The sequence below is a fragment of the Bos grunniens genome, chromosome 5, assembly GCF_055505025.1.
Source record: "Bos grunniens cultivar Pamir isolate PY7600 chromosome 5, Bosgru_T2T1.0, whole genome shotgun sequence".
NCBI lineage: Eukaryota > Metazoa > Chordata > Mammalia > Artiodactyla > Bovidae > Bos > Bos grunniens.
Genome location: NC_141169.1, coordinates 105619942 through 105644385, shown reverse-complemented (window position 1 = coordinate 105644385; position 24444 = coordinate 105619942). Strand labels below are relative to the sequence as shown.

Here is a 24444-nt window from a genome sequence, read left to right as displayed (position 1 = left end):
ACCGCAAAACTGACGGGAGGACAACCCATGCACGGGGGCTCTGGATTCCTCCAGTGTGTGTGTGTGTGTGTGTGTGTCTGTGCTTAGTCATGTCCGACTCTTTGCGACTCCATGGACGATAGCTCTCCAGGCTCCTCTGTCCACGGGATTCCTCCGGAGCCCGCTATAAAGGCAGAGTGCATTTGTAACATAAACAAGAGCTATGGAAACTGGTAAATATTTTGCCCTTCCGACATTAGCACGAGGGATTTCTACCCTGAATTATTTCCCCAAAGAAAAGTTTTCGAGGCTTTAGTTTTCAGTTTAAAGAAAATTCATTTAATGGGAATGTTCTTCATATTAGATTTTTATTCTTTCTCTGCTATGAGAGTAATGACATTGCAGGTGGCTGGATAATTTTTTTTATCCGTTTAAACTATATTTTCCGAAATAACTAACACTGGCTGTGTTCCCTTCATAGTGTTTTATTAACTGATTTTATGTTGCTTGGTTTTAAAATATATTTTTAAGACCGTTTCTACATCAAAGTACCACACTGTTTGAACGCCAGCTTCAAATGACTTGGACACATATTCCAGTGTGTTGGACTGAAAGGTCGGGAGCAGTGAAAAGGGGAAATGGGGTCAGAGAGAAGGAGTTGGGAAGGAGCTGAGGACCCCAAGATAAAATTCAAAAGCCTCCTGCTTTCAGGATCCTACAGACATCTGACTCATGGAACCAGAAAAACAAACTTGACATTCCTTCCAATCCCAGGATGCCAAGGAAGGAAGTAGAGACCATTTCTGCCTCCCTCTGAGAATACCTGCCACCAACAGCAAAGTGAAGTTGCTCAGTCGTGTCCGACTCTTTGAAACCCCATGGACTGTAGCCCACCAGGCTCTTCCATCCATGGGATTTTCCAGGCAAGAGTACTGGAGTGGGTTGCCATTTCCTTCTCCAGGGGATCTTCCTGACCCAGGGATTGAACCCAGGTCTCCCACATTGAGGGTAGATGCTTTACCATCTGAGCCACCAGGGCAGTGGTACATGTCATCTGTGCCCAGTAGGAGCCTAGGACCGTGCAAGTCAGGTTTTGTCAACTCTTTGGGGGAATATCCGGGAGGATCCCCTGGAGAAGAGAATGACAACCCACTCCAGTATTGCCTGGAGAACTCCATGGACAGAGGAGCCTGGTGGCTACCATCCATGGGATCACAAAGAGTCAGACATGACTGAGCAAGGAACACTTTCACTTATGGTACAGACAGTCACTTAATTTAGCAAGTTGGAATATGGCAGTAGAGAGTAGCTGGGCTTCCCTCTTGGTTTATCGACTATACTGTGAAAACAAAACGGGTTCGACTAGGATAAAACCCAACAACAAAACAGAGCCACTGGAACCATCCTAGTACTAGCCTAATGGACACACGCTTACATGGACACCCGGTCAGCTCAGAGTGTAGCTCACAGTTCCAGTGAGATCTGTGGCAAACGTAGGACACTAAGGGTTGACCTGGTGTACTGAACAGGGTCTTTTTAAATCACCGCTTGCCATCTGAGCCACAGTTCCGTCATCCATTCAATGAGATGTGTAATAATTACCCTATGGAGTCTGGGGGGAGAACCAAGTGAAACAGTCCATATCCTGGCTTACAATGTCAGGGACAGAAGCATGTAGTCATGGATATACTATTCTCGTCATTCTCCAGTTGGTTAGCTAGCTTCACATACATTCTCCTGCTGCTGCTGCTGCTGCTGCTGTGACTAAATACAGTTAAATCATCTACCAGGTTCCCTTAGTGATGAAGGTCTTCCCCGGTGATGATAGAGATGTTAGGCCTTGAGTGTGGCCCACGGTGATAGAACACATCCTCCTTCTCTAGAAGCCAAACAAGCTCCCCTCTAGCACTCTCTGTGGTATCACTGCCAGAATGAAGGGCAGGACCATACCCATGCCCACAGACACACACTGCCCCAGGGACTACAATATACACGTGGGCAACTCTGGAGAGAAGTGACTGCCATCCGAGGCCAGTTCAGTTCAGTTCAGTTGCTCAGTCGTGTCCGACTCTTTGCCACCCCATGAAGTGCAGCACACCAGGCCTCCCTGTCCATCACCAACTCCCGGAGTTCACCCAAACTCTTGTCCATTGAGTCAGTGATGCCATCCAGCCATCTCATCCTCTGTCGTCCCCTTCTCCTCCTGCCCCCAATCCAAGGCCAAGGTGTTGGTAAATAAATAGAGTTTGGTAAATAAATCACCTTTCAAAATAATGACTCCTAAAGGGCTAAAGGAATTGATGACTTGATGACTCAATGACTTCTAAGCAACTCAGCTTAAAGGAGACCTAGCCGAAGGGTAACTTCATATATCAGAAAGAGCAAGCTCTAGGGAGTCAGGCAGAGCTTCAGATATTGACTCCAGCTCCCAACCCATCACCTACAAACTGCATCCGTGGGCAGGGGACCAAGTTCACTCAAGTTCTTTCATTTTCTCAAAGAGGTTTCGTGAGTATTTATAAGATGATGTAAGATAGCGAAGTGTCTTCTGTGGGACCCTAGTCCAAGGGGATGCTGTACACAAACACACACACACACACACACACTCTCTCTCTAGTCCAAGGAGATACTATACACACACACACATACCCTAGTCCAAGGGGATGCTACATACACACACATACACTCCACCACACACATTGGATTAGTCAGAAAGTTCATTAGGGTTTTTTCATAACACCTTATGGAAGAACAGGAACGAACTTTTTGGCTAACCCAGTACAATTCCATGGTCTAATAAGTCTGAGAAGCAAAACCTGGCAATGGACATCAGCACATCAAAAGCTCTAAAGAATCCAGCAATAAAGAAACCGTCTAACTTGCTTAGCTAGTGTATTTTCATCCCCTCTTACTGACAATGACTGTCAATACCCTGCCTGCAAAACACATCTTGGAATGTTCAAACATAAATACAGAGTGCTTAGTACAATGCAAGGCACCTAATATATCTTAAAAATGGTGAAAAGTGAAAAAGTGTTAAGTCACTCAGTCGTGTCCAACTCTTTGTGACCCCATGGACTGTAGCCCACCAGGCTCCTCTGACCATGGAATTCTCCAGGCAAGAATACTGGAGTGGAGAGCCATTCCCTTCTCCGGGGGATCTTACCAACCCAGGGATTGAACCTGGGTGTCCTGCAGTGGAGGCAGATTCTTTACTGTCTGAGCCATCAGGGAACCCCCTAATAATGGTAGACATCACTATATAAAGTATTCTTTTCCCATGCCATTCTTTTCCCTGCATTCTACTTATGTGAATATAATCATAAAAATACTGCTAATGGGAACTTCCCTGGTGGTCCAATGGTAAGAACTTTGCCTTCCAACGCAAGGAGTGCAGGTTTGACTCCTGTCAAGAAACTAAGACCCCCACACGTCTTGTGACCAAAAAACAGAAACAGTAATGCAACAAATTGAATAAAGACATCAAAAAATGTTTTTTAAAAAATAGTACTAGTAGTAATAATGGGTTGTTACACTCTGGTGTTTAACCACACAGCTAACCCACAATAGACTGGAATTTGAACCAAGGTGCGTCCGACTCCAAGTCTTTATGCCATGCTGCTTCCCTGTCCCTCAGGGATGCCTGGAATAGCCGAGCCCTGCTGCCAAGGTTGGAAGGGGCCAATCACGGGTCAATGCTTCCACCACTGAGCCAGTGAGAAGCAGCCCCCTTGGGGAGGGGGGGCTCCTACCTGGTGCCGGATGCCATCGTCACCGACGCACTGGGTACAGGCCTCCTCAGGGACACAGCTGCCTTCCAGCATCACTTGGTGTGGAGGGCAGAAGCAGCCTTCCAAGGGATGGTCCCCGCAGGAGCTCGAGTTGCCCTCACACTGCCGGGGGCAGCCACTCTCACAGTGGTTGTAGACCAGGGAGGGCGGGCAGGACACAGCTGCAGAGAGAGAAGGAGATGATTCTCAGGGGCCACAGCAACCAGAGGGAAGCAGATACCACTGATTCAAGGCGGCTGGATAATCCAACAAGTTTGCTGGGATGGAAACTAGTCAGTTTCCACCAATTTTCACTCTCTCCATCTTCCACAGAAATAAGACTTTCAAGCTGGGCACATGACCACCCAGAAAAAAGACTACATTTCCCAGCATCCCTTGCAACTAAGTGTAGTCACATGACTACATTCTGACCAATGAACTATTAGAGCAAGTGTAGACTCTTAGGCAGCTTCTAGGAATCTTTTTTTGAAAGACAGCTGTGCCTCTGGCCCTTCTCCTTCCTTCCCTTCATCCTGCTGCTTGGAACCTGGGTGTGATGGCCAAAGCTCCATCTTACAGCACAAGAAAAGAAGCGAACCCACGCGAGGACAGAGCAGAGAACTAGAACCCACTTTGAGATCTGGAAAGAGCTGAAGCCGCCCGCCTCTGGTCTGCTGTATGACAGAGAATTTTACTTCTTCCTCGCTTGCAGCCAAATTTAACCCCACCTGATGATGTGAACCTGGGATCCTTAGGAAATTCTGTTGTTCTTTTTTGAATATGGGTATATATAACACTTTAAAAATTCTCTTCAACTTAAAAAAAAAAGGAACCCACAGCTACAGAGGGATGTCCTGGGAGAGAAGCTACAAAGTGACCCACTTCTCCCACTCTGGTCCTAGCCAACCCCTTCCTCACATTTTCACGGTGCCAAGGCATGTGGTAGAGAAGATTCCAAGGATTTAGACCAACAAAGCCTTTCCTCAAGCATGCGTGCTAAGTTGTTTCCGTTGTGTCCGATTCTTTGCGACCCCGTGGACTGTAGCCCGCCAGGCTCCTCTGTCTATAGGATTCTCCAGGTAAGAATCCTGGAGTGGGTTGCCATGCTCTCCTCCAGGGGATCTTCCCCACCCAGGGATCCAACCCGCATCTCTTGCATCTCCTGCATTGGCAGGCAGTCTCTTTACCACTAGAACCACTGGGAAGCCCAAATGCACAACAAATTGCCAGGAGGTACAACAATTTTTTTTTTTTTTTTAGTTGATCTATCCATAAGTGTGAGTGGGGTATTAAAGTCTCCCACTATTATTGTGTTATTGTTAATTTCTCCTTTCATAGTTGTTAGGATTTGTCTTACATACTGTGGTGCTCCCATGTTGGGTGGATATATATTTATAATTGTTATATCTTCTTCTTGGATTGATCCTTTGATCATTATGTGGTGACCTTCTTTGTCTCTTTTCACAGCCTTTGTTTTAAAGTCTAATTTATCTGATATGAGTATTGTGACTCCTGCTTCTTTTGGTCCCAATTTGCATGGAAAATCTTTTTCCAGCCCTTCACTTTCAGTCTGTATGTGTCCCCTGTTTTGAGGTGGGTCTCTTGTAGACAACATATGTAGGGGTCTTGTTTTTGTATCCATTCAGCCAGTCTTTGTCTTTTGGTTGGGGCATTGGTACAACAATTAATAAATAGAGAAGGTGCAATCAGTAACTCAGAAAGTAACATTTTTCCCTTGATCGGCAGGCAGGTTGAAAGGAGGCAGTAACAGCCAGAGGGACTCATAAAACCAGAGCCCCAACACACCAAGGGGTTTGAAAGGGACAGTGTAAAGGAACAAAGTAGGTGATGAAACAGTTAATCCCACTAGAGGACTGTAAGTGGGGAAAATATCAGAGACCCCTGTAAGTTAATGGTGACTCAGAAAGCAGGTTTGCTTAACCACAAAACCAAGCAGGCTTGCTTAGCAACAAAACCATGAGACAGAAACATGAGACATGTCCCCAAATAATAAAACAGTGGTGGCATGAGCCCCACATCCTGCCCAGTGAGCTCAGTAAGTTTATGATCCCTAGGACATGCTCTCTGCACACATAAAAAACAATCTGTGGACCCAGCTTGACCAGGTAGGGACAAGTAAACCCTGCTCAACCTGGAGGGGGAGCTGATGATAGAAGCATGACATCTACTCAAGAAGACAGGGAAGGTCTTCCCCCCACCCACCACCTCCCCTCTTCTCCTTTGATTATAAAACTGGAGCCCAGTAAGTTCTTGGGGGTGGGGCACCCCCTTGCCCACTTGCTTGTAAAACCTCATATGTGTCCTGTTCTAATAAATCACTTCTTATCTATCACTGTGCCTCTCGGTGAATTCCTTCTGTGCTAAGACACAGAGGACTTGGTGTAGGAGCTCTTTGGCGCCAGCCTCCGCCCCAACACACAAATGACACCAAACCATGTCAAGTTATCTAGTCATCTAGTCCAACTATCATTTCAAGATGCAGAAGCTGAGGTCCAGAAAGACTAAGGAAATAGCTGATCACCCAGATGAGCTGGGGCTAGGATGCCCAAGTCCTCCAGCCCCAGTTAAAGCTGAGACAGCATAATAATCATAAACTCGGAGACTCCGAGATGCTTGCACACATTCATTTCCCTCAAAAAAAAAATAATAAACATGTGCCAAGTCCAGGTAAGGAAGCTGACCGTGGGGAGGTGCCGGGAGCCGGGGAGGCATTACACTCGTGACGAAGGTCATGAGGAAGGAGGCTCAGCATACGCAAAGGCGGGACCGAGCCTCAGGAGTCCCCCCGGATATTCTCGAGCATCTACCCCCCAAAAAACCAGAGTCTGCCTACTTTATTGCTTTGTGCTCTCACCTCTGACTTTACTGGGGGCTGTCCCTTACCACCATCTCACTCTCTCTGTCAAAAGAGTTAACCTACAGCTCCAATTAATAAAGTTCCTGGGCAATTAGGAGTGTTTAAATCCAAACCCCTCAGATGGCTCTCTAACTCGCCTGACAAGTTTACCCGGACTCCTACAGCTATTGTTTACAGTCTCCCAGCCTCGAGAGGCACGGGAAGCTTAATATATTCAAATAGCTTAGAACCTCTCAGAGAGTTAAAAACTACCAGAATAAACTAGTAAAGGATTTCATTGATGAGCCAATGCTTGTTGCCAAGTTTTCACATCCCCTGAATTGTATCCTTGAATATGTATTAATTAATAGTTGGTATGTAGAAAAAATAAGTAGTGGCCTTGGTGTTAGTAACTTTAGACCCTTAAGGTAATAAATTCTTTCCTTTGTTGTAAACCCATTACACATCCACCCTATAGGAATGCAATTTTATCTTCAGAAGATGGTGCCAAACCTTAAAATAATTACTCTTAGAGAAAATAAGTCTTTGTTGATAAGTCCTTGTCAAGAGTCATAAAATGTTAATAGGCCTTCTGGCCAGAAGATGATGTAAATTACCTAAACCATTTGTATACGATAAATTTGCAGGAAAGAAACCCTGGTTTTTGATAAGGGTCAAAGACTGCTGACTTTGCATCCCCTATTATCCTCTATGTGTAACTTGGAGTATATAAACCCCTGTTAAAAATAGAGCTACAGGCCTTGCTCACCAACGCTTGGTCTCCCCATGTCATTCTTCCCTTTAACTTCCAGCTGAGTCTCCATCTGGAGCGCGGAACCCACCATGCTTACTAATTATGCCTGGGCTTCTAAGATCCGACCGGGGAGGCCTCAGTGTCTCCTCTCCTTCGGGAGAACGGAAGGACACCTGCGGCCTACGTAAGTGGTGCAAACTTCTTGTCTTGAAGTTTTATTGGTCTCCCGTGTAAACCAAGCTACTCAGCTTCTTTTCTCCACTGAATTTTCCTACTGAGCTATCCTCATTCTATTACTCTTTATATCTTTGATAAATATGTAAATAGTCGCCGACTCCGTCTCCCCTTCGAATACCCTGGATCAGCCGGGGCAGGTCCTCGGCAGGGAGGTGTCTACACTAGCAAGCCTATGGTATCTCTAATGAAGAAGCTTCTTGGTATTCGAATGGTACAATTCCACTCACACTTCTAAATCCTGCTCAGGCGTGGCTTGCTCTGGGAGCCTTTGCTACACCCTGGTGCCAGTCCAAGTTCAAGGTGACTGCTTATTCTGTACTTTGCTGGGGCCTTGATGTGTCTTATTGTTGTTCAGTCGCTAAGTTGTGTCCGACTCTTTGTGATCCCATGGACTGCAACATGCCAGGCTTCCCTGTCCTTCACTCTCTCCCGGAGTTTGCTGAAACTCATGTCCATTGAGTTGGTGATACCATCCAATGTGTCTGATAAAGTCACATGTGCAGGAACTGCAGAAATACTGATAGAAAGGACCATGCTTTCATTTACCTAGAAACTCGTTACATAGAAATCCTGTGTTCAAATTACCTGTATGTCTACCATCTTACTTGACCCTGAATGGAATCCTAGGGAACAGGAAAGGCGGAGATTTTGATCTCCATGGCCCAGATTTTAAAAATATGAGGTTTCAGGGAGGTTGAGCAGGCTTCTCATTCGTCATTCTTCACAGCATTTGGGGGAGCCTGTGGAGACTCACCCGGAGAAGGCAATGGCACCCTACTCCGGTACTCTTGCCTGGAAAATCCCATGGATGGAGGAGCCTGGTAGACTGCAGTCCATGGGGTCACTAAGAGTCGGACACGACTGAGCGACTTCACTTTCACTTTTCACTTTCATGCATTGGAGAAGCAAATGGCAACCCACTCCAGTGTTCTTGCCTGGAGAATTCCAGGGACAGAGGAGCCTGGTAGGAGGCCGTCTATGGGGTCGCCCAGAGTCGGACATGACTGAAGCAACTTAGCAGCAATGAAGACTCACCACAGAAATCAGGAGTCCTCCAGTCGACACACACCCCCTTGGTCCGGCAGAGGTGGGCATAAGAGGCAATGGCTTCACACACTTGCTCCTGCTGGCAACTGTCCTGCTGGCACATGGCATGAAATGTGGCTGGAGCAAGGACCTTGTGGCACTCAGCAAATAGCTCAGAGAGGAGGACCTGGCAGCGGGAGCCCTGGGAGATGGGGCATGGCTCCTCGGGGCCCAGCGGGCATGTCTGCCCCGGCTGCTGCACCGTCCACTCCCGGACCAGTGTCTTCCAGTCCTCAGTGACCGTGCCATCCCTCAGCATGAAGTCATTGGCCCCGTTCTCATCACAGAACCCTAGAGAAACCAGGAGAGACATGGTTGAGAGCCCAAAGCCAGCTCCCGATGCTGGAGGCTTGGTCATTCTCCACCCCTGCCAGCATCTGAGCCCACTACCGGACCCAGAAATGGCAGTAGCCAGGGGCCCTGAGATTAGACCAAGGAGGGCGTACATCTCAGGGAAGAAGCAGACAACAGTCTTACCACAGAGACCATACGTCTTTGAGGCAAAGATCTTGGGCCTCAGCTGCAGCTGGAACTCGTTGTTTTGTGGGGTGAAGGAGAGGATGTGGCCCAGAAGGTTGAATCTGACCTCGAACATGATGGTACCATAGACTCTGACCTCCATGTCCCCACCCAGGTAAGGGACAGAGACCAGTCTCCCATTCACCATCACCTGCCCAAAGGAGAAAAGCCCCATCAGTAGTCATGGCAACGAAGGATCCTAGGATTTCACTTGTAGTCTCTTTCCACAGTTCATGACAGTCCCTACACATTCATCCCACTCAACTCCACTGTTATTCACAAACTTGGGCACTGGCCGGCAGCTCTTCTAAGATAAAGGGGCTCTACAGAGCTTGGCAGGAGAGTGGACTCTTACAAAGCTGAACAGCCAGCCAGGCATCTGGAACCCAAAAGCTCAGGGGTTAAAGGAAACCTTGAGTCCATCTGCACTCGACAGGGAAGACTGACTCCTCAAGACAGGCTGGGGAAGTTGCCATTTGCCAACTCATTGATACCCTATCTCCAGGAGCATCTAATAGGAACACTTTAATCTTTATTTTATTTTGGTCACCAGATCTACAGAGGCTCCACAACATATCACACCAAACCTGTTAAAATACACTCACCTCCCATGATGACTATAATTTTTGCTGTAAAAAATTTGGAAAGCTTTTTATCCTTTTGAATTTTAAACATTTGGCTATGAGCTACTCATTTAATATATGACGAGCTGTGATTATTTTTTTCAGCAATCACTGTGCGTGTTCAAGAAGTCTTGCAAGAGAAGGTCTAACCCTTAAGTTGCTTTCACGTAATGAAATATTTATGATTTCCAAAAGAACTGAAGGATACAACCTCTTGTAAACAGGTAATCAAACATTTATTTTGATGAGTTTTGCAGTTTCCCTTTTGAGTTTTGGAGCCACACATTTTTCTTAGGCCCTAAATATTTTCAAAGGCTTTCATCTAGGCCCTAAATATTTTCCTTCAGAAGGTTGGCAGGCCCTAGCCTAGGAACAGGGCGCAAAATGCCTGCTGGACAAACAGCCTGGTGTCAACCCCAATCTTCTACTAGTGCAAAAAACTGGCACCCCGTTGACGATGTAATGCTACTGACATCAGACCCTTTCTGGGACTTCCCTGGGGGTCCAGTGGCTAAGACTCCATGCTCCCAATGCAGGGGCCTAGGTTTCATCCCCAGTCAGGGAACTAAAATCCCACATGCCACAACTAAAGATTCCACACGCCACAACTAAGAGTTTGCCGAACTCAGATAAGGAAATATTTCCATCAGCAGATGAATGGATAAGAAAGCTGTGGTACATATACACAATGGAGTATTACTCAGCCATTAAAAAGAATACATTTGAATCAGTTCTAATGAGGTGGATGAAACTGGAGCCTATTATACAGAGTGAAGCAAGCCAGAAAGAAAAACACCAATACAGTATACTAACGCATATATATGGAATTTAGAAAGATGGTAACAATAAACCCTGTATACGAGACAGCAAAAGAGACACTGATGTATAGAACGGTCTTTTGGACTCTGTGGGAGAGGGAGAGGGTGGGATGATTTGGGAGAATGACATTGAAATATGTATAATATCATATATGAAACGAGCCGCCAGTCCAGGTTCGATGCACGATACCGGATGCTTGGGGCTGGTGCAATGGGACGACCCAGAGGGATGGTATGGGGAGGGAGGAGGGAGCAGGGTTCGGGGTGGGGAACGCATGTATGCCTGTGGCGGATTCATTTTGATATATGGCAAAACCAATACAATATTGTAAAGTTAAAAAATAAAATTAAAAAAAAAAAAGAAATATTTCTTTAAAAAAAAAAAAGAAATATTTCTTTAAAAAAAAAAAAAGAAAGGAAAAAAATGGACCCTTCCTTCCGAATCTGAGCCCTGAACAACAAGAAATCACACCAAAAGGAGATGCAATAAGCCCCTTCTACAGAGATAGCACCTTGCTAATCAGGCAGAAGGTCAAGTCTCCGCACAGGAATACCAGCTAAAACCAGCTGCCACCGGGTCCACCTGGCTTCCCCAAGGGCCCTGCCACGGGACCACGGAAAGCACCTCTTACCTCCATGTTGCTGCGGAGCTCAACCGAGAGGCCGTTCTGCTTCACCTCCACAGATTTCATGCAGGCCTGCCTCGCCCCAGCGCTGCAGAATCCATTATGGAGAATCACCTCCAAGTCCTGCTCCTTGTTGTGAAACAGAACATATGAGCAGTTGCCGGTCAGCTTGAAATTCCGTCCATCAAAGGTCACGATGTGCCGAGTGGAGCTGCCTGTGCACACACCTGGGCGAGAAAGCAAAGGATGGGTATGACTTGAGCGGACTCGCACCCATGCAAAGAAGCAGCCGCATGCAGATATCCAGAGCTGAGAGTTGGGTGGGTTTTTTGAAGCCACAGAGGAAAATTTCTTCCTTTTTACAGAATAGGAAACTGATTCTGAGAGGTAGAGCACCTTAGGTAACACTTGGCCATTAAATATGTTCCTAGGAAAGATTTAGAAGGATGAGGATTCCATTAAAATGTGGCAAATTATAGAGCCATACTTCCAAAAAATGTAAACGTGCAAAGTTAATGCTCTCCCCCACAAGCATGTCTTGGCCCAGGAAACAAACTGAGGTTCCAGGGGTGTTAGGACACGTTTAAACCACAACAAGCTAAGCAAACCATGAGCTCATGACCTCACTGGAAAGGAAGTTCCCCTAAAGGCGCACGTGTCTTTTCAGCTACCAAGTGACTAATGGTACACATGGCCATGTTGACATGACCCCTTAAGAGACCCTGAAAGAGAAATATTCCTGAAGCCAAAACAAACGGTGGGGTCTTGACACGATCTCGTCTGCCACTTGTCCATCCACACCATCAGCAAACTCTCAGGGTTTCTATTAAAACACCACTTGGGAAGACTAATCATCTTGCCACTATGTCAGATGATTCCATAAAAATCCCCCCAATGGACCACAGTCCATGAATAAAGGAAATCAGTCCTGAATATTCATTGAAAGGACTGATGCTGAAGCTGAAGCTCCAACACTTTGGCCACCTGATTCGAAGAACTGACTCACTGGAAAAGACCCTGATCCTGGGAAAGATTTAAGGCAGGAGGAGAAGGGGGCGACAGATGACGAGCTGGTTGGATGGCCTCACCAACTTGATGGATGTGAGTTTGAGCAAGTTCTGGGAGTTGGTGATGGACAGGGAAGCCTGGCATGCTACAGTCCATGGGTTGCAAAGAGTCGGACATGACTGAGTGACTTAACTGAACTGATGGTCCAGAGTCATACATGATCTGAAAACTAATCTCGGACTTCAGTAAAGTTGGAAACAAGCCTTCCAGACAAACCATGACCACGTCTATGGTGGTGAAGAAATGGAAACCAAGAACTGAGAGGCAGATCCAGGGGGTTAGCAAGGACTCACTAACACCACCCTTGCTCTCCGCCAGGCCCAGGAGACCTCCATAGCAAGAATGACCCATATACCAAGGCAGCACAGACCCTGGCAAATGATACACCATTGGTCAGGGCTGATCGGCTCCCAGATGCTCTTCTACTCAAAGTTCCCCACGTTCTGGGCAGCCAGTCACGTCCAAGCAACAGTCCTGAATGCTACCACCCCACTGACATCCACGCTGTAAGTGTTCCCAGACACCTCAGCGGGGGTACCGTGAAGTCTTTTTTTTTTTAAAGAAAATATCTATCTGGTCTTAGTTGCCACATGTAGAATCTTTCAGTTGCAGCATGTGGGATCTAGTTCTCCAATCAGGAATCGAACCCAGGGCCCTGCATTGGGAATATGGAGCCTAAGCCACTGGACCACCAGGGCAGTCCCTGTGGCCAAGTCTTAAGCAGTCCAGCCCCAGCTGCCACAAGAACGTAGTAAGTCCCAAGATAAAGAAATGGCATTAAGCTGGCAGGTTAGTGGGAGTGGCTTTGCCCACCTGGAACAAGCTGGTTCAGTGAAATGGTGTTAAGCTGGCAGGTTAGTGGGAGTGGCTTTGCCACCTAAATGACTTAACTTCTGTGATCCTCTCCTATCTGCTCTGCTCTCTTTGAACCAACAGGGCAACTTCTGGGCATATCTTTCTATAGACTTCTGACACTGAGAACCCCGTGAATGCCTCACACACAGAAGGCAAACAGATGGAATCAGCTAGGATGGCGGAGAGGAAAATTCAAGACGGAACACAAACAGGTACAAAATCAAATGAATGGTAATGAATAATGTGAGTACACAGCAGGGAAGGGGGAAACTAACCTAAATAACTTTGGTGAAAAATTTACTCTGTACCCAAAGTGAAAGTCGCTCAGTCATGTCTGACTCTTTGCGACCTCATGGACTATGGAATTCTCCAGGCCTGAATACTGGATTGGGTATCCTCTCCCTTCTCCAGGGGATTTTCCCAACCCAGGGATCGAACCAAGGTCTCCTACATTGCAGGCGGATTCTTTACCAGCTGAGCCACCAAGGAAGCCCAAGCATACTGGAGGGTGTAGCCTATCCCTTCTCCAGGGGATCTTTCCAACCCAGGAATCGAACTGGGGTCTCCTGCATTGCAGGCAGATCCTTTACCAGCTGAGCTACCCGGAAAGCCCTGCACGAATGTATACTCTAGTTAGTATATTTGGTTTTCATAAAGATATTGGTTAGCAGTTCTGTTTTTGTGGGGGTTTTTTTTGGCTGCGTGGCATGTGGGATTTTGATCCCCAACCAGGGATCAAACCCACATCCCCTGCATTAGAAGCATGGCATCTTAACCACTGAACCGCTAGGGAACTTCCTTGGTAGCAAATCTGAAACTACTTTGTGTGTATTTTGTATACGGTCTACAAAGGAATGAAGGCCCAGGGTTGCTTTAAAAGTGCTCAAACTTCTATATGGTAAGGAGGACACCTAAAGAGAGACAAAGAGAGAGCCTGTGTGAGGGGTTGAATGCAAAAACAAGTAAATGAAAATAACAAAACAAAGCAAACCAGAAGGATGGCAGGATGAAGCAGTGGGCAGGCAAAGAATATAGAATACACAACTGATATCAAAGGAAAACTCGGGAGAGCTGGCAAGAAAGAGCAGCTGCCTTAAACACCTGTCAGGCCAGAACACAGGGCCCTCCCATGGAAGCATCAATCGTGTAAGAACTTGAGAATCCACTTCCAGCCCCACCATCCCCAAAGGCAGGCGGTCCATGCTGGGATCAGGGAGGCTTTTCAGCTCTAACTCAAGTTCAAAGTCTTATTTATTACCCAGGAGCAGGCATCTAACCAGTATTCTTGCCTGGAGAATCCCATGGACAGAGGAGCCTGGAGGGCTACGGTCCACGGGATCACAAAGAGTCAGACACGACTGAGCGACTGAGCAAGAGGCTGAGTACTGACCTCAGAAAATCAATTCCTCCCTCTGGTTATGCATTATCTGGGGATGTGCCCTCCAAAAGGCACCGGAAGGAGATGGGGAGCCCTGGAATGGGATGGAAACATGTCCCAAGGACAGGAGAGTGAGGGAACATGGGTGGTAGGGGCAGGAGATGGCCTTCTGGTCTACCTCTTGGCACAGACAAGCAAAAGGCACCAGACCCTGAACACTGCCCAGGCTGAGGAAGCAAAGGACTCACAGGGACAGGCCCAGCGGCAGCCACAGGCTTCCTCCATCCTGAGCGGGGTCTGGCCGTCGGGGCATGATGGCTGTGGCCCCTGATCGCAGTTGACCCGGTGACTCTTCAGCAAGGTCTGGCCATCTGGCAGGCAAGTCACCGTGTGGCACTGATCCAGCAAGGTCCAGACGTCCCCAGGCTGCAGAGACAGAACCACATTCGGGCAGGGACTGGAGTGAGGCACTTCAACATCCACTAGGCAACTAACCCTCCCGCCCTCAAGAGACACAGAAACTACAACTTGGGCCTGATTGGCAAGGAGATAGGAGACAGAACGTAAGATTTACGGGTGGATCCACTCCCATCCCCAGCCAAAATTTTTCAATTTTTTATTTACTTATTTAGGCTTTTATTATTATTTATTCCATGCTAGGTCTTGCTGCTGCGTGAGCTTTCTCTAGTCGTGGCGAGCGGGGGCCACTGTCTAGTTGCCGTGCGTGGGTCTCATTGCGGTGACGTCTCCCGTGGTGGAGCACAGGCTCTGGGGTATGCGGGCTTCAGTAGCTGCGGCTCCCGGGCTCTAGAGCACAGGCTCAATAGTTTATGGCCCACAGCCTTGGTTGCTGCGCGGCATATGGGATCTGCCCAGATCAGGATCGAACCTGTGTCTCCTGCCTTGGCAGACAGATTTTTTACCACTGAGCCCCCAAAGAAGCCTCCAATTAAAAAAAAAAAAAAAAGCTATTGGACCCAGACCAAAGGAGGAAACGTTAACCAGGGGGTTGAGGACTCCAAATATACATTCCTGATCTTTCCTTCAAAGCCAACAGAAAGGAACTTACCCTCCTCTCATTCCCGTCCTCATCCACGCAAACACTGACGAACCCTGAAACAGACACAAGTCAGACCTCTGTCCCCACCCACCACCCAGAAATTGTGAGCCATTTGCTCAGCTACCTGGCTGGTCCTTGAAGCTGGATTGACTGAAAAGAACGTGAGTGAAATGAGCAGTGAGGGTTCGGGTATGGAAGATTAGAAGGCAGTCATCCTGTGGTTCTTCAGGCAAACATTGTGGGGTGCTTTATTTTTTTGGCTTTGCCTTATGGCTTGCAGGATCTTAGTTCCCTGACCAGGGGAGCGAGTCCATGCTCCCAGCAGTGCGAGCGTACAGTCCTAACCACTGGATCACCAGAGAATTCCATAAGCTTTGTGGTTGTTAGTCATTATAGTGATACAACAGTAATAACATGGCAACAACTACAATCGATATCTTCTTGTCCTCTTTTCTATGTATTGATATTAATATATCAGTGCCTAGTAAGAAGAGGGAAATGAGACAAGATCCTGAAACCTTGAAAGAGATCTTCAAAATTCCTACCAAGAGAGCTATCATCTAGCAAGACAGGGCAATAACTCCTAGTAGGTTTGGACTCACACCTAATTATATTAGGAAAATACAAAAAAACAAGTTTAAAAAATATCATGCATGTGGAAAAAAAGGAGATCAACCCAGTCAATCCTAAAGGAAATCAACCTGAATATTCATTGGAAGGACTGATGTTGAAGCTGAAGCTCCAATACTTTGACCACCTGATGCAAAGAGCTGACTCATTGGAAAAGACCTTGATGCTGGGAAAGACTGAAGTAGGAGGAAAAGGAGACGACAGAGGGTGAGACAATTGGATGGCATCACGATTCAATGGACATGAACTTGAGCAAACTCCGGGAGATAGTGAAGGACAGGGAAGTCTGATGTGCTGCAGTTCATGGGGTCGCAGAGAGTCAGACACGACTTGGTGACTGAACAGCAATGGTAAAAACAAAAAGCTTCTAACCCTAAATCAATTTAAACTATGGTACTTTGATGTTAAATTCTATGTTACTGTATTTCTTTTTTTAATCTTTTTATTTTCTTTTTTATTGAAGTATAGTTGATAGACAATACTGTGCCAGTTTCAAGTATACCACAGAGGGACTGCTATATTTTTTAGATTACATTCCATCATAGATTATTTCAAGATCTTGAATGTAAATCTCCATGCTATATGGTAAATCTGTGTTGCTTTTCTAAAGTCTTTTACACCCATGCTGAGCATGAGTGCAGGGCCTGGAGAAGAGGTCCATGACCTGCGGATGTTAGGGTTCCCTGCCTCTGCCTTCCGTTTCTTTGTCCAGAAGCCCCATCTATAGTGAGCAAGGACAGTAAGGAGGGAAGGAAGTATATACACAGAGAACTTTCTGGCAGCCCCTTGGAGGTTTGTCTTACAATCTCCCACAAGCAGAAATTTATAGATCATGGCCTATAAAGCAGTCTTAATTCAAGGCCAAATCTCACGTATGGGAACCTTCTAGTGTCGAGATGGGTTTCACTGCTTTTGCTTCTATTTTGAGGGGATAAGAGAGACATCACAAGACTCACCAGAGCATAGCCTCTGGAAGAAAGAGTTGCCAAGGGCAACCATGCTGGGGAGGTCTTCGATCCGCTGGAGCTCTGCCACGTTGGAGCTGGCCCCCGGACCTGCCAAGACCCTCAGCTGGGCTGCATCATACTGGTCCCCAATCCCGATGGGGAACACGGCCACTCCTGCGGTTACAGAGGAACGAGAAAGGGTCTGTGCCCACCTCTGGTCGAGTGGGTTCAGAGTGGTCTGGCCTGAAGCTTCACCCAGCCACTTGTACAGCCTCAATATTTTTAAGCAATTATCCTCCAATTAGAAATAAATTTTTTTAAAACTACAAAAAAAAAAAAAAAAGATGAGCTGTTCTCCAGGGAGATACTAAGATGCTACATCATTCCACTCAGCCAGCACTCCACGCCCACCCACCGCCCCTGGCCCACAGGACTGAACCCTGGACACTCACGGTTGGATCTGGCAGCAGCGGCGGCCGCCTCCACTGAGTCCATGGAGGAGCCTGTGACCAGGATCACCACCACCTTGGAGGCACTGGGCCTGGCACCGTGGACTTGGGACGTGATGTAGCGTGCCGCGAAGGACAGCGCCTGCCCTGGGAACAGACAGTGGACCGCACAATCAGTCCTGACTCAGGAATGGGGGTCCTGAGGCCAGCTGAGCACGCCATCTCCCGATGGAGCCTCGGATCCCTGAGACGGAATGACTCGGAGACTCGGAGAGGCTCACATACAGGTGAGGGGAGGAAGAATGTCTCGGCCCTTAGTTTACAGGAAGGGAAACTAAGGCCAAGGAGCGACGGCCAGCCGGGGTCACTCGGTCACTTGTGCCAGGAGCGGGGACTGCACGCAGCCCCTACCCCCATCCCGCACCCACGTTACCGACTTGGCTGGGGCCTCCCTCGCGCTGCATGGGGTCCACAAGGCTCAGCAGGTGGGCTTTGTCCACGTGTATGTTCCAGGGCACGTCAACGTTGGTGTTGCTTCCGTACTGCAGGACCGACACCTGGGTGAGCTGAGGGCCTGGCGGGAGACGGGGCGCAGGAGTCACGCTCTGGATCAGCGGGAAGCCCCCAAAACACCCTGCTTCGGGCGCCTCACTCACCTAGGTTGGCTTTTGAGATGAACGCCTTGGCGAAACTCTTCATTTCGTCAAAATAAGAGGCTGGAGAGGTGGAGGAGCCATCCAGGAGGAGAACTACATCCAGGGGCTGGCTGCAGTCTGCAGAGACAGGAGGGAGTGGCCAAGGGCAGCGGGGGACAGGCCCCAGGCTCCTGAAGCAGACACTCACTGCACAGTGTGTGCAGGGCGCTGGACTGGGAGGAGCCACATAAGGGAGGCATGTCCTCCAGTCCTGCATGGGTGTGGCAGCTGGTGCCGGGCGGCAGGCAAGGGGGCTGCGAGACCCCAGGTGTGGAGATGTTAGGGGGATGCCAACACGCCCAAAGGCAGTTTAAACACCACAGGCAGCAGCAAGAGGCAGAGGCATCCTGTCCCTCCATTTCGGGGGCTGCAGCTCTTCTAGAATCCAACAATAGACTGGAGCAGAAAACATGCGGATGGCAAAGGAAGCAGAGCAAAGCACCCCTGGAAGGTGGACTTGTGTGTCCGTGGGTTTCAGGCGGCACATGAGGAGCTAGAAGGTGATTCTATTGCAAAGGCCTAAAGCTCATGTTGATGGTTGGGACCAGGGTCATGATCACCGTGAGGAAACAAACTCTGCCCCAAATGCCATTCTGAGATTGGATGAAGCCATTACTGAGAGATCACAAGAGTTTAGATAAATCGGTAGCCCAGATAAAAACCAAGAAACAAAAGCATAGACAATGAAAGAAGGCTAGTGATTCTGGAATGGTTCCAAACACTCCAAATAAAGATACTCTAGAACTAGGGATTGGGCTTCCCCAGGGACTCCGTGGTAAAGAGTCCACCCGCCAAAGCAGGAGACACGGGTTCCATCTCTCGTCCGGGAAGATCCCACATGCATGGAGCAACTAAGCCCGTGCATCGCAGCTGTTCAGCCTGCAGTCTAGAGCTGGGGAACCACAACTACTGAAGCCCAAGCGCCCTAGAGCCCATGATCCGCAACAAGAGAACCCGCCACAATGAGAAGCCCTTGCACTACAACACAGAGTAGCCCCTGCTCACCACAACTAGAGAAAAGCCTGAGTGCAGCAACAAAGACCAGCACAGCCAGAAATAAGTAAGTAAATAAAGAAGAACTAGAAACTGATCGGTCGTTAGTATCAGTTAAGAAAGTAGTAATAATAGCAGGGGAGATAAACCATTTTTGAGTGCTTGCTATGTGCTAGGTACCGTTCTAAGCATTTTACAAGTAAGCACTATTATTATCCACATCTTACAGATGCATGCATGCTGGGTCGCTCAGTTCTGTCTGACTCTTTGCAACCCTATGACTGTAGCCTGCCAGGCATCTCTGCTCAAGGGATTCTCCAGGCAAGAATACTGGAGTGGGTGGCCATGCCCCTCCTCTAGGGGATCTCCCCAACCCAGTGATGGAATCTGGGTCTGCAGAATCTTTACCATTTGAGCCACCGCAGAAGCCCATAAGAAAAGATCCTTCCCCCTCAAAAGACCACAGACGCCTCTCCCTGAAGGCAGGACATGACAGAAAACACAGAGCAGAGAGACAGATTGGAGCCTGAGAACGGCATCTCCACCAAGGCAGCCCCTAGCCCCCCACGTTCTCGCTCCAACGCCAAGCCCCCACACACCTGGGGCAGGGGCGAGGGTGGGGAGGTGCGGGCCGTCTTCAGAGCAGCACCGCTGCAGCACCAGATCTGGAGCTTCTCGGGGGAGCCTCTCGAAGTCCTGGATGAAGATGGGGGTCTGGGGCCAGCTGACCCTCTCCAGCTCCTGCACATCCACGCGGGGGCCCACGCCGATGGGCACCAGCTGGATGTCTCCAGGCATCCGCTGGATCTTGTCCGAGGCCGGGCTTCCTGTCACCATGTAGACCAGGTTGGGCGCCTGCTCCCGGTCCCCCTGGCTGGCGGAGAAGCTGTGCTCCGACAGGTACTGCAGGGCCAGCCCCGTGTTTGTCTGGTTGCCACCTCGGTAGCGGACTTCACGGAGTCGCTGCAGGACCACGTCCTTGGACTGTGGCTCCCTGAAGGAGTGCTCCACAGTCACCACATATGAGTACTGCAGCACTGTGACGTGGATGCCGTCCTGGCCCACGTCCATGCGTCGGATCACCTCCTCCACAAACTCTGCGCTCCTGTTGAAGTTGGCCTCGCCCACCTCGTCCGAGCCTTCCAGGAGGAATGCCACATCCAGGACCACAGAGCTCCTCTTGGGTCCCGGCAGCGAAGGACCCAGGAGCTGCGGCGCCACAGTGACCTGTGCGGCGAGGGGATGTTGCGTCAGGGTCGGGGCAGGCACCTCGAGGGCGAGGTCGCAGAGGTAGCCGACAATATCGTCCATCCGCTGCTCCAGCTCGTGCACGCCACTTAGCACAAAGGCTTTGTTCTCAGATGCCTGCTTCTCAATGAGGCGGATCTGCTTGAGGCTGGCGTGGGGCCCGATGCCCACGGGGACCACGGAGACCTTCTTCTTCTTCAGGCCCTGGACGTAGCGGACCAAGTTCCGGGCCAGCCTGGGGGGTTCCTGGCTGGCCGTAAGCAGCAGGGCCACGCGAGAGGCCTCAGGCCGGTCAATCCTGCCGAAGATCTGGAAGAGCGTGTACTTCAAGACCTCGCTGGTGGAAGCCATCTCACTGCCCGCATACTTCACCTGCCCGGCAATGCGCCGCAGCTCAGATGGCCGTTTCCGGTCTTGCAGCGCGAGGTAGGCATGGGAGCCATCATGGTACTCCACCACGGCCACACGGATGCGTTTCTGGGAAATGTGCAGACGCTCCATCATGCCCACCACGAATGCCTTCAGCGTCTCGAAGTCAGCCTCGGACAGCTTGGAGGAGCCATCCAGCAGGAAGACCAGGTCCAGGAGTTTGCTGCAGAAGAAGTCGTGCAGGGGCGGCTCCGGGATGTCCTCCACGTATGGGGTTGTGGGGGTGACCGGGCCTTCGGTGGGGGGCGGGCCTCCTGGCTCCCTGCAGGCTTCACAAGTAAGGCTGACACCATCACAGTGACTGCAGGAGGGGAGAGACCAAAATGGTTCAGAAAAAAGCACACACATACACACATATATATACACATGCACACATATACACGCATAAATATACACATACACATATACACATACATACATACATACACACATGCACACACATATACACATACACACTTCCCTTGGGTTGTGAGTCCCTTAAAAACCAAAGCTCCTACCCAACCTAGGACCTAAAAATGAATCTTTCTTCTTTCTCGGCAGTCCACACAGCCATTCAAATTTGACTGATTTTCAACCTATGCCTCTAGCAACATAAATATTTAATTATAATTCAAGCCTTCTCCCAAATATCTCCAAATACAAACACTGCTGTGTAATGTTGATGCTGACCAGGACTTGTAAATGCTCTGCTGAAGATATATGTTTTTCAGTATTTATTAAACAGAGTCTAAGCTGCATAATTCCATAGCATGTTTAACATGTTGGGCTTTAAGGAAGAAAGGAAAACTGGAGTAAAATCATTTTGGAGAGATGAATAAAGATTTGAAATCCCAGCTTTATCTGGCAGAACAAAGTACTGGGGGTGGTGTTCTCGGGTCTCCAAGATGCTAGATGGGGAACAACATTAACTCATTCATTCTTTCCCACAATGGACAGATGGTTTATGCCCATCACATGCCAGGATCTGGCTATGCCCCACACCCAGCCCCAAGCCCCCACACAACTTATCACCCCACCGTGCCAAGTTTCCAGTCCCCTGGTCACTTCTCTCCCTTTCACCAGGGTCCTGGAAAGTGGCAGGGTCTGCCAGACCACAGGAGAAGCTGCCTGCGGTGGAGACCCATTCAGGCTAGAACCTTGTTCTGCAGGCACTCTCAGCCATTGTGGCCACTTGCTCTCAGCATCGCAATAGAGTGGGGAGACAGCAGTGCCCTGAGCCCCGGAGTATCCCTGTGGAGCGCCTCCCAGCAGTGTCCCCAGCCTGCTCCAGAACCGCTCTCCACACGGGCTTGCAGCTGCAGCGTGTGCCCAGGTGACTGCCCTCCCCATGCGCCTGCGGCTCAGAACCCCTATTCCTCGGCACAGCCGGGGGCAGGCAAGGTCTTAATGGAAAGTCGACTCCTACTTCCTCATACTGCACGTGGTTTAGGGCCTCCATCCTTGGCTGATAAAGCAGGAGTGACAGATTCTCGACTTTTCTGTGTTTGCTAGAAAATCCACCCGGGCAGAAAGCAGTCGGGGTCTGGGCCTCGCATGAGTGACAGACTCCCGACTTTTCTGTGTTTGCTAGAAAATCCACCCGGGCAGAGAGCAGTTGGGGTCTGGCCCTCGCAGCCGTGGCAATGGTCCCTTTCTTCCTCAGCGAGTTTAAGTTCTCGAGTTTAGGATCCCATAAGGAGTGGTGCTGAGCATACAACGTTGGAACATAAATTCTCGACTTAGGAGCAGGGCTTCAAGAAGCTCAGAGCTCAACCCCCTCCTCACCTCCCCAGGGCCAGCTGCCAGAGGCAATCAGGCAGTGCGGCAGTAGGGGGCCCCTACAATCGGTAGGGGGAGTGACCCATGCCTCCCTCCAGTTATGAGAGCCTCATCCTGGCCACCTTGGCGGTGGCCCGCGGTATATGAGCCCTGCTACAGGGTCAGGGACTCCACCTCACTTTCCCCCAACCTGCATCCCAATGTCCAGTAAACAAGAAATCTGCTATCCATAGATGCCTGTCCCCAGACCAGATGCCACCTCCAGGGACAAGAAGAGGCCAGACTCTTCCTTCAGCAACAAGAGATAAAAACCTAAATCTCCTAAGAGGTATTTCCTGGGGAAGATATCTAGTCTGTCCTCAAAGACAGAGAGGCAAACCGAACAAGAACAAGACGTCCTTCCCCAAACGGACGCTTCCGAGCAGGCCCCCAGGTTTGACAGTAAGGCTGATCATTCAGACAACCAGGGGCAGGGTAGGGGGTGCTGTGTTACCAGATCTGGCAATGCTCAGGGTCCCCAGGGTTCAGGGTCACTTTCTTCCCGGAGGCTAAGCGCCGGCCCTCCACCTGGCACACAGGGCAGTCCTCGGGGTTGACGCAGGTCTGCAAAAGCTCGTCCAGGATTTTCCCTGCGTGACAAGCCTCTCGTTAGGAGCCAAAGTGCCCACCTTGCCTGCAAGGAAGACTTTCCTGGCACCAAAGGGCCTGTCCCAGCTCTGCGTGCCTCCCCCGAGGGCCACCAAATCACTTAGGGAGCATCCTTTCACCTACAAAATTGGGAGAGGGGGTTCCTTCTCCTACCTTGCCTCCTCCAAATGCCAGGACAAAGCAGGTCTTATCACCAGGGGTCTTTTTGTTCCTCCACCAAAGAAGATACCTGATAACTCTCAACCTGTGCTACCCACTGCTGTAGCTACTAACAACCAGTGGCTGGTTACATTTGAATGTAGATTAAGTAACATCAACAAAACTGAACATTCAATTCCTTAGACACAATGAGCCACATCTGAGTTGAACTCTCCTGGCATTGCAAAAAGTTCTATCAGAAAGTGCTGCTCCAGATGATAAACCCATCAATTGACCCCCAGAAGCATCACACGGGAACTCAGCTTGGCAAAAATCTCAGCTGGCCTGGTTCTGGTGGAAGGACGTAGAAACAGGACATAGGGTGATGGGGCTGAGGACAGAAGGGCCCTTGGGCGAGGCTGAGACGAAGCAGGACGGGGCGGCACTTTCCTGAGGACCAGCCCCACCCTCCACTCCATCCCCACAGGGGGCCAGGGCCTCACCGGGTGGGCAGTGTGCGTGGCAGCCCTCCACGCACTGCACGGGGCAGGCCAGGGGCTCCGGGTGCTGGCACGTGACTGGACAGGCCGGAGCACAGCTGTTGTAGCGCCACTCGCATTGGTACCCACTCTCCTTCAGGTTCCGCTCCTCACAATTCTGGGCTGTGCAGACCCCCAAACAGGCAGGATGGTTATTAAGGCCCCAGACAACCCCATGCAGCCCCGGACAGATGGCGGGAGGCCCGTGGGGATGACGGCCCGGCCACGTCCGATGCATCTGGGCTTTGAGAGCCCCCCAACCAGGAACCCAGTGGTTCTGAATCTGTTTTCCTTATAAAAATGTTCAGTCGCTCAACACAGGGAGGAAGAGGTGACATAA

The 24444-nt window shown here is 49.4% G+C and overlaps 1 protein-coding gene across 2 annotated transcripts in view; it reads right to left on the bottom strand.

The window, feature by feature from the left end:
• Positions 1-24444, bottom strand: part of VWF (von Willebrand factor) — a 125464-nt gene that overhangs the window by 27933 nt on the left and 73087 nt on the right. For both annotated transcript variants that reach the window (XM_086402347.1, XM_086402346.1), the window contains 13 exons: positions 24069-24227; positions 23273-23408; positions 19944-21322; positions 18313-18429; positions 18090-18230; positions 17660-17803; positions 17217-17381; positions 15640-15683; positions 14819-14996; positions 11276-11496; positions 9161-9353; positions 8633-8974; positions 3732-3931 (listed from right to left, as the gene is read on the bottom strand). In XM_086402347.1, coding sequence (XP_086258473.1) covers positions 3732-3931; positions 8633-8974; positions 9161-9353; positions 11276-11496; positions 14819-14996; positions 15640-15683; positions 17217-17381; positions 17660-17803; positions 18090-18230; positions 18313-18429; positions 19944-21322; positions 23273-23408; positions 24069-24227 — 3419 coding nt within the window. The remainder of the gene's footprint in view (positions 1-3731; positions 3932-8632; positions 8975-9160; positions 9354-11275; positions 11497-14818; positions 14997-15639; positions 15684-17216; positions 17382-17659; positions 17804-18089; positions 18231-18312; positions 18430-19943; positions 21323-23272; positions 23409-24068; positions 24228-24444) is intronic.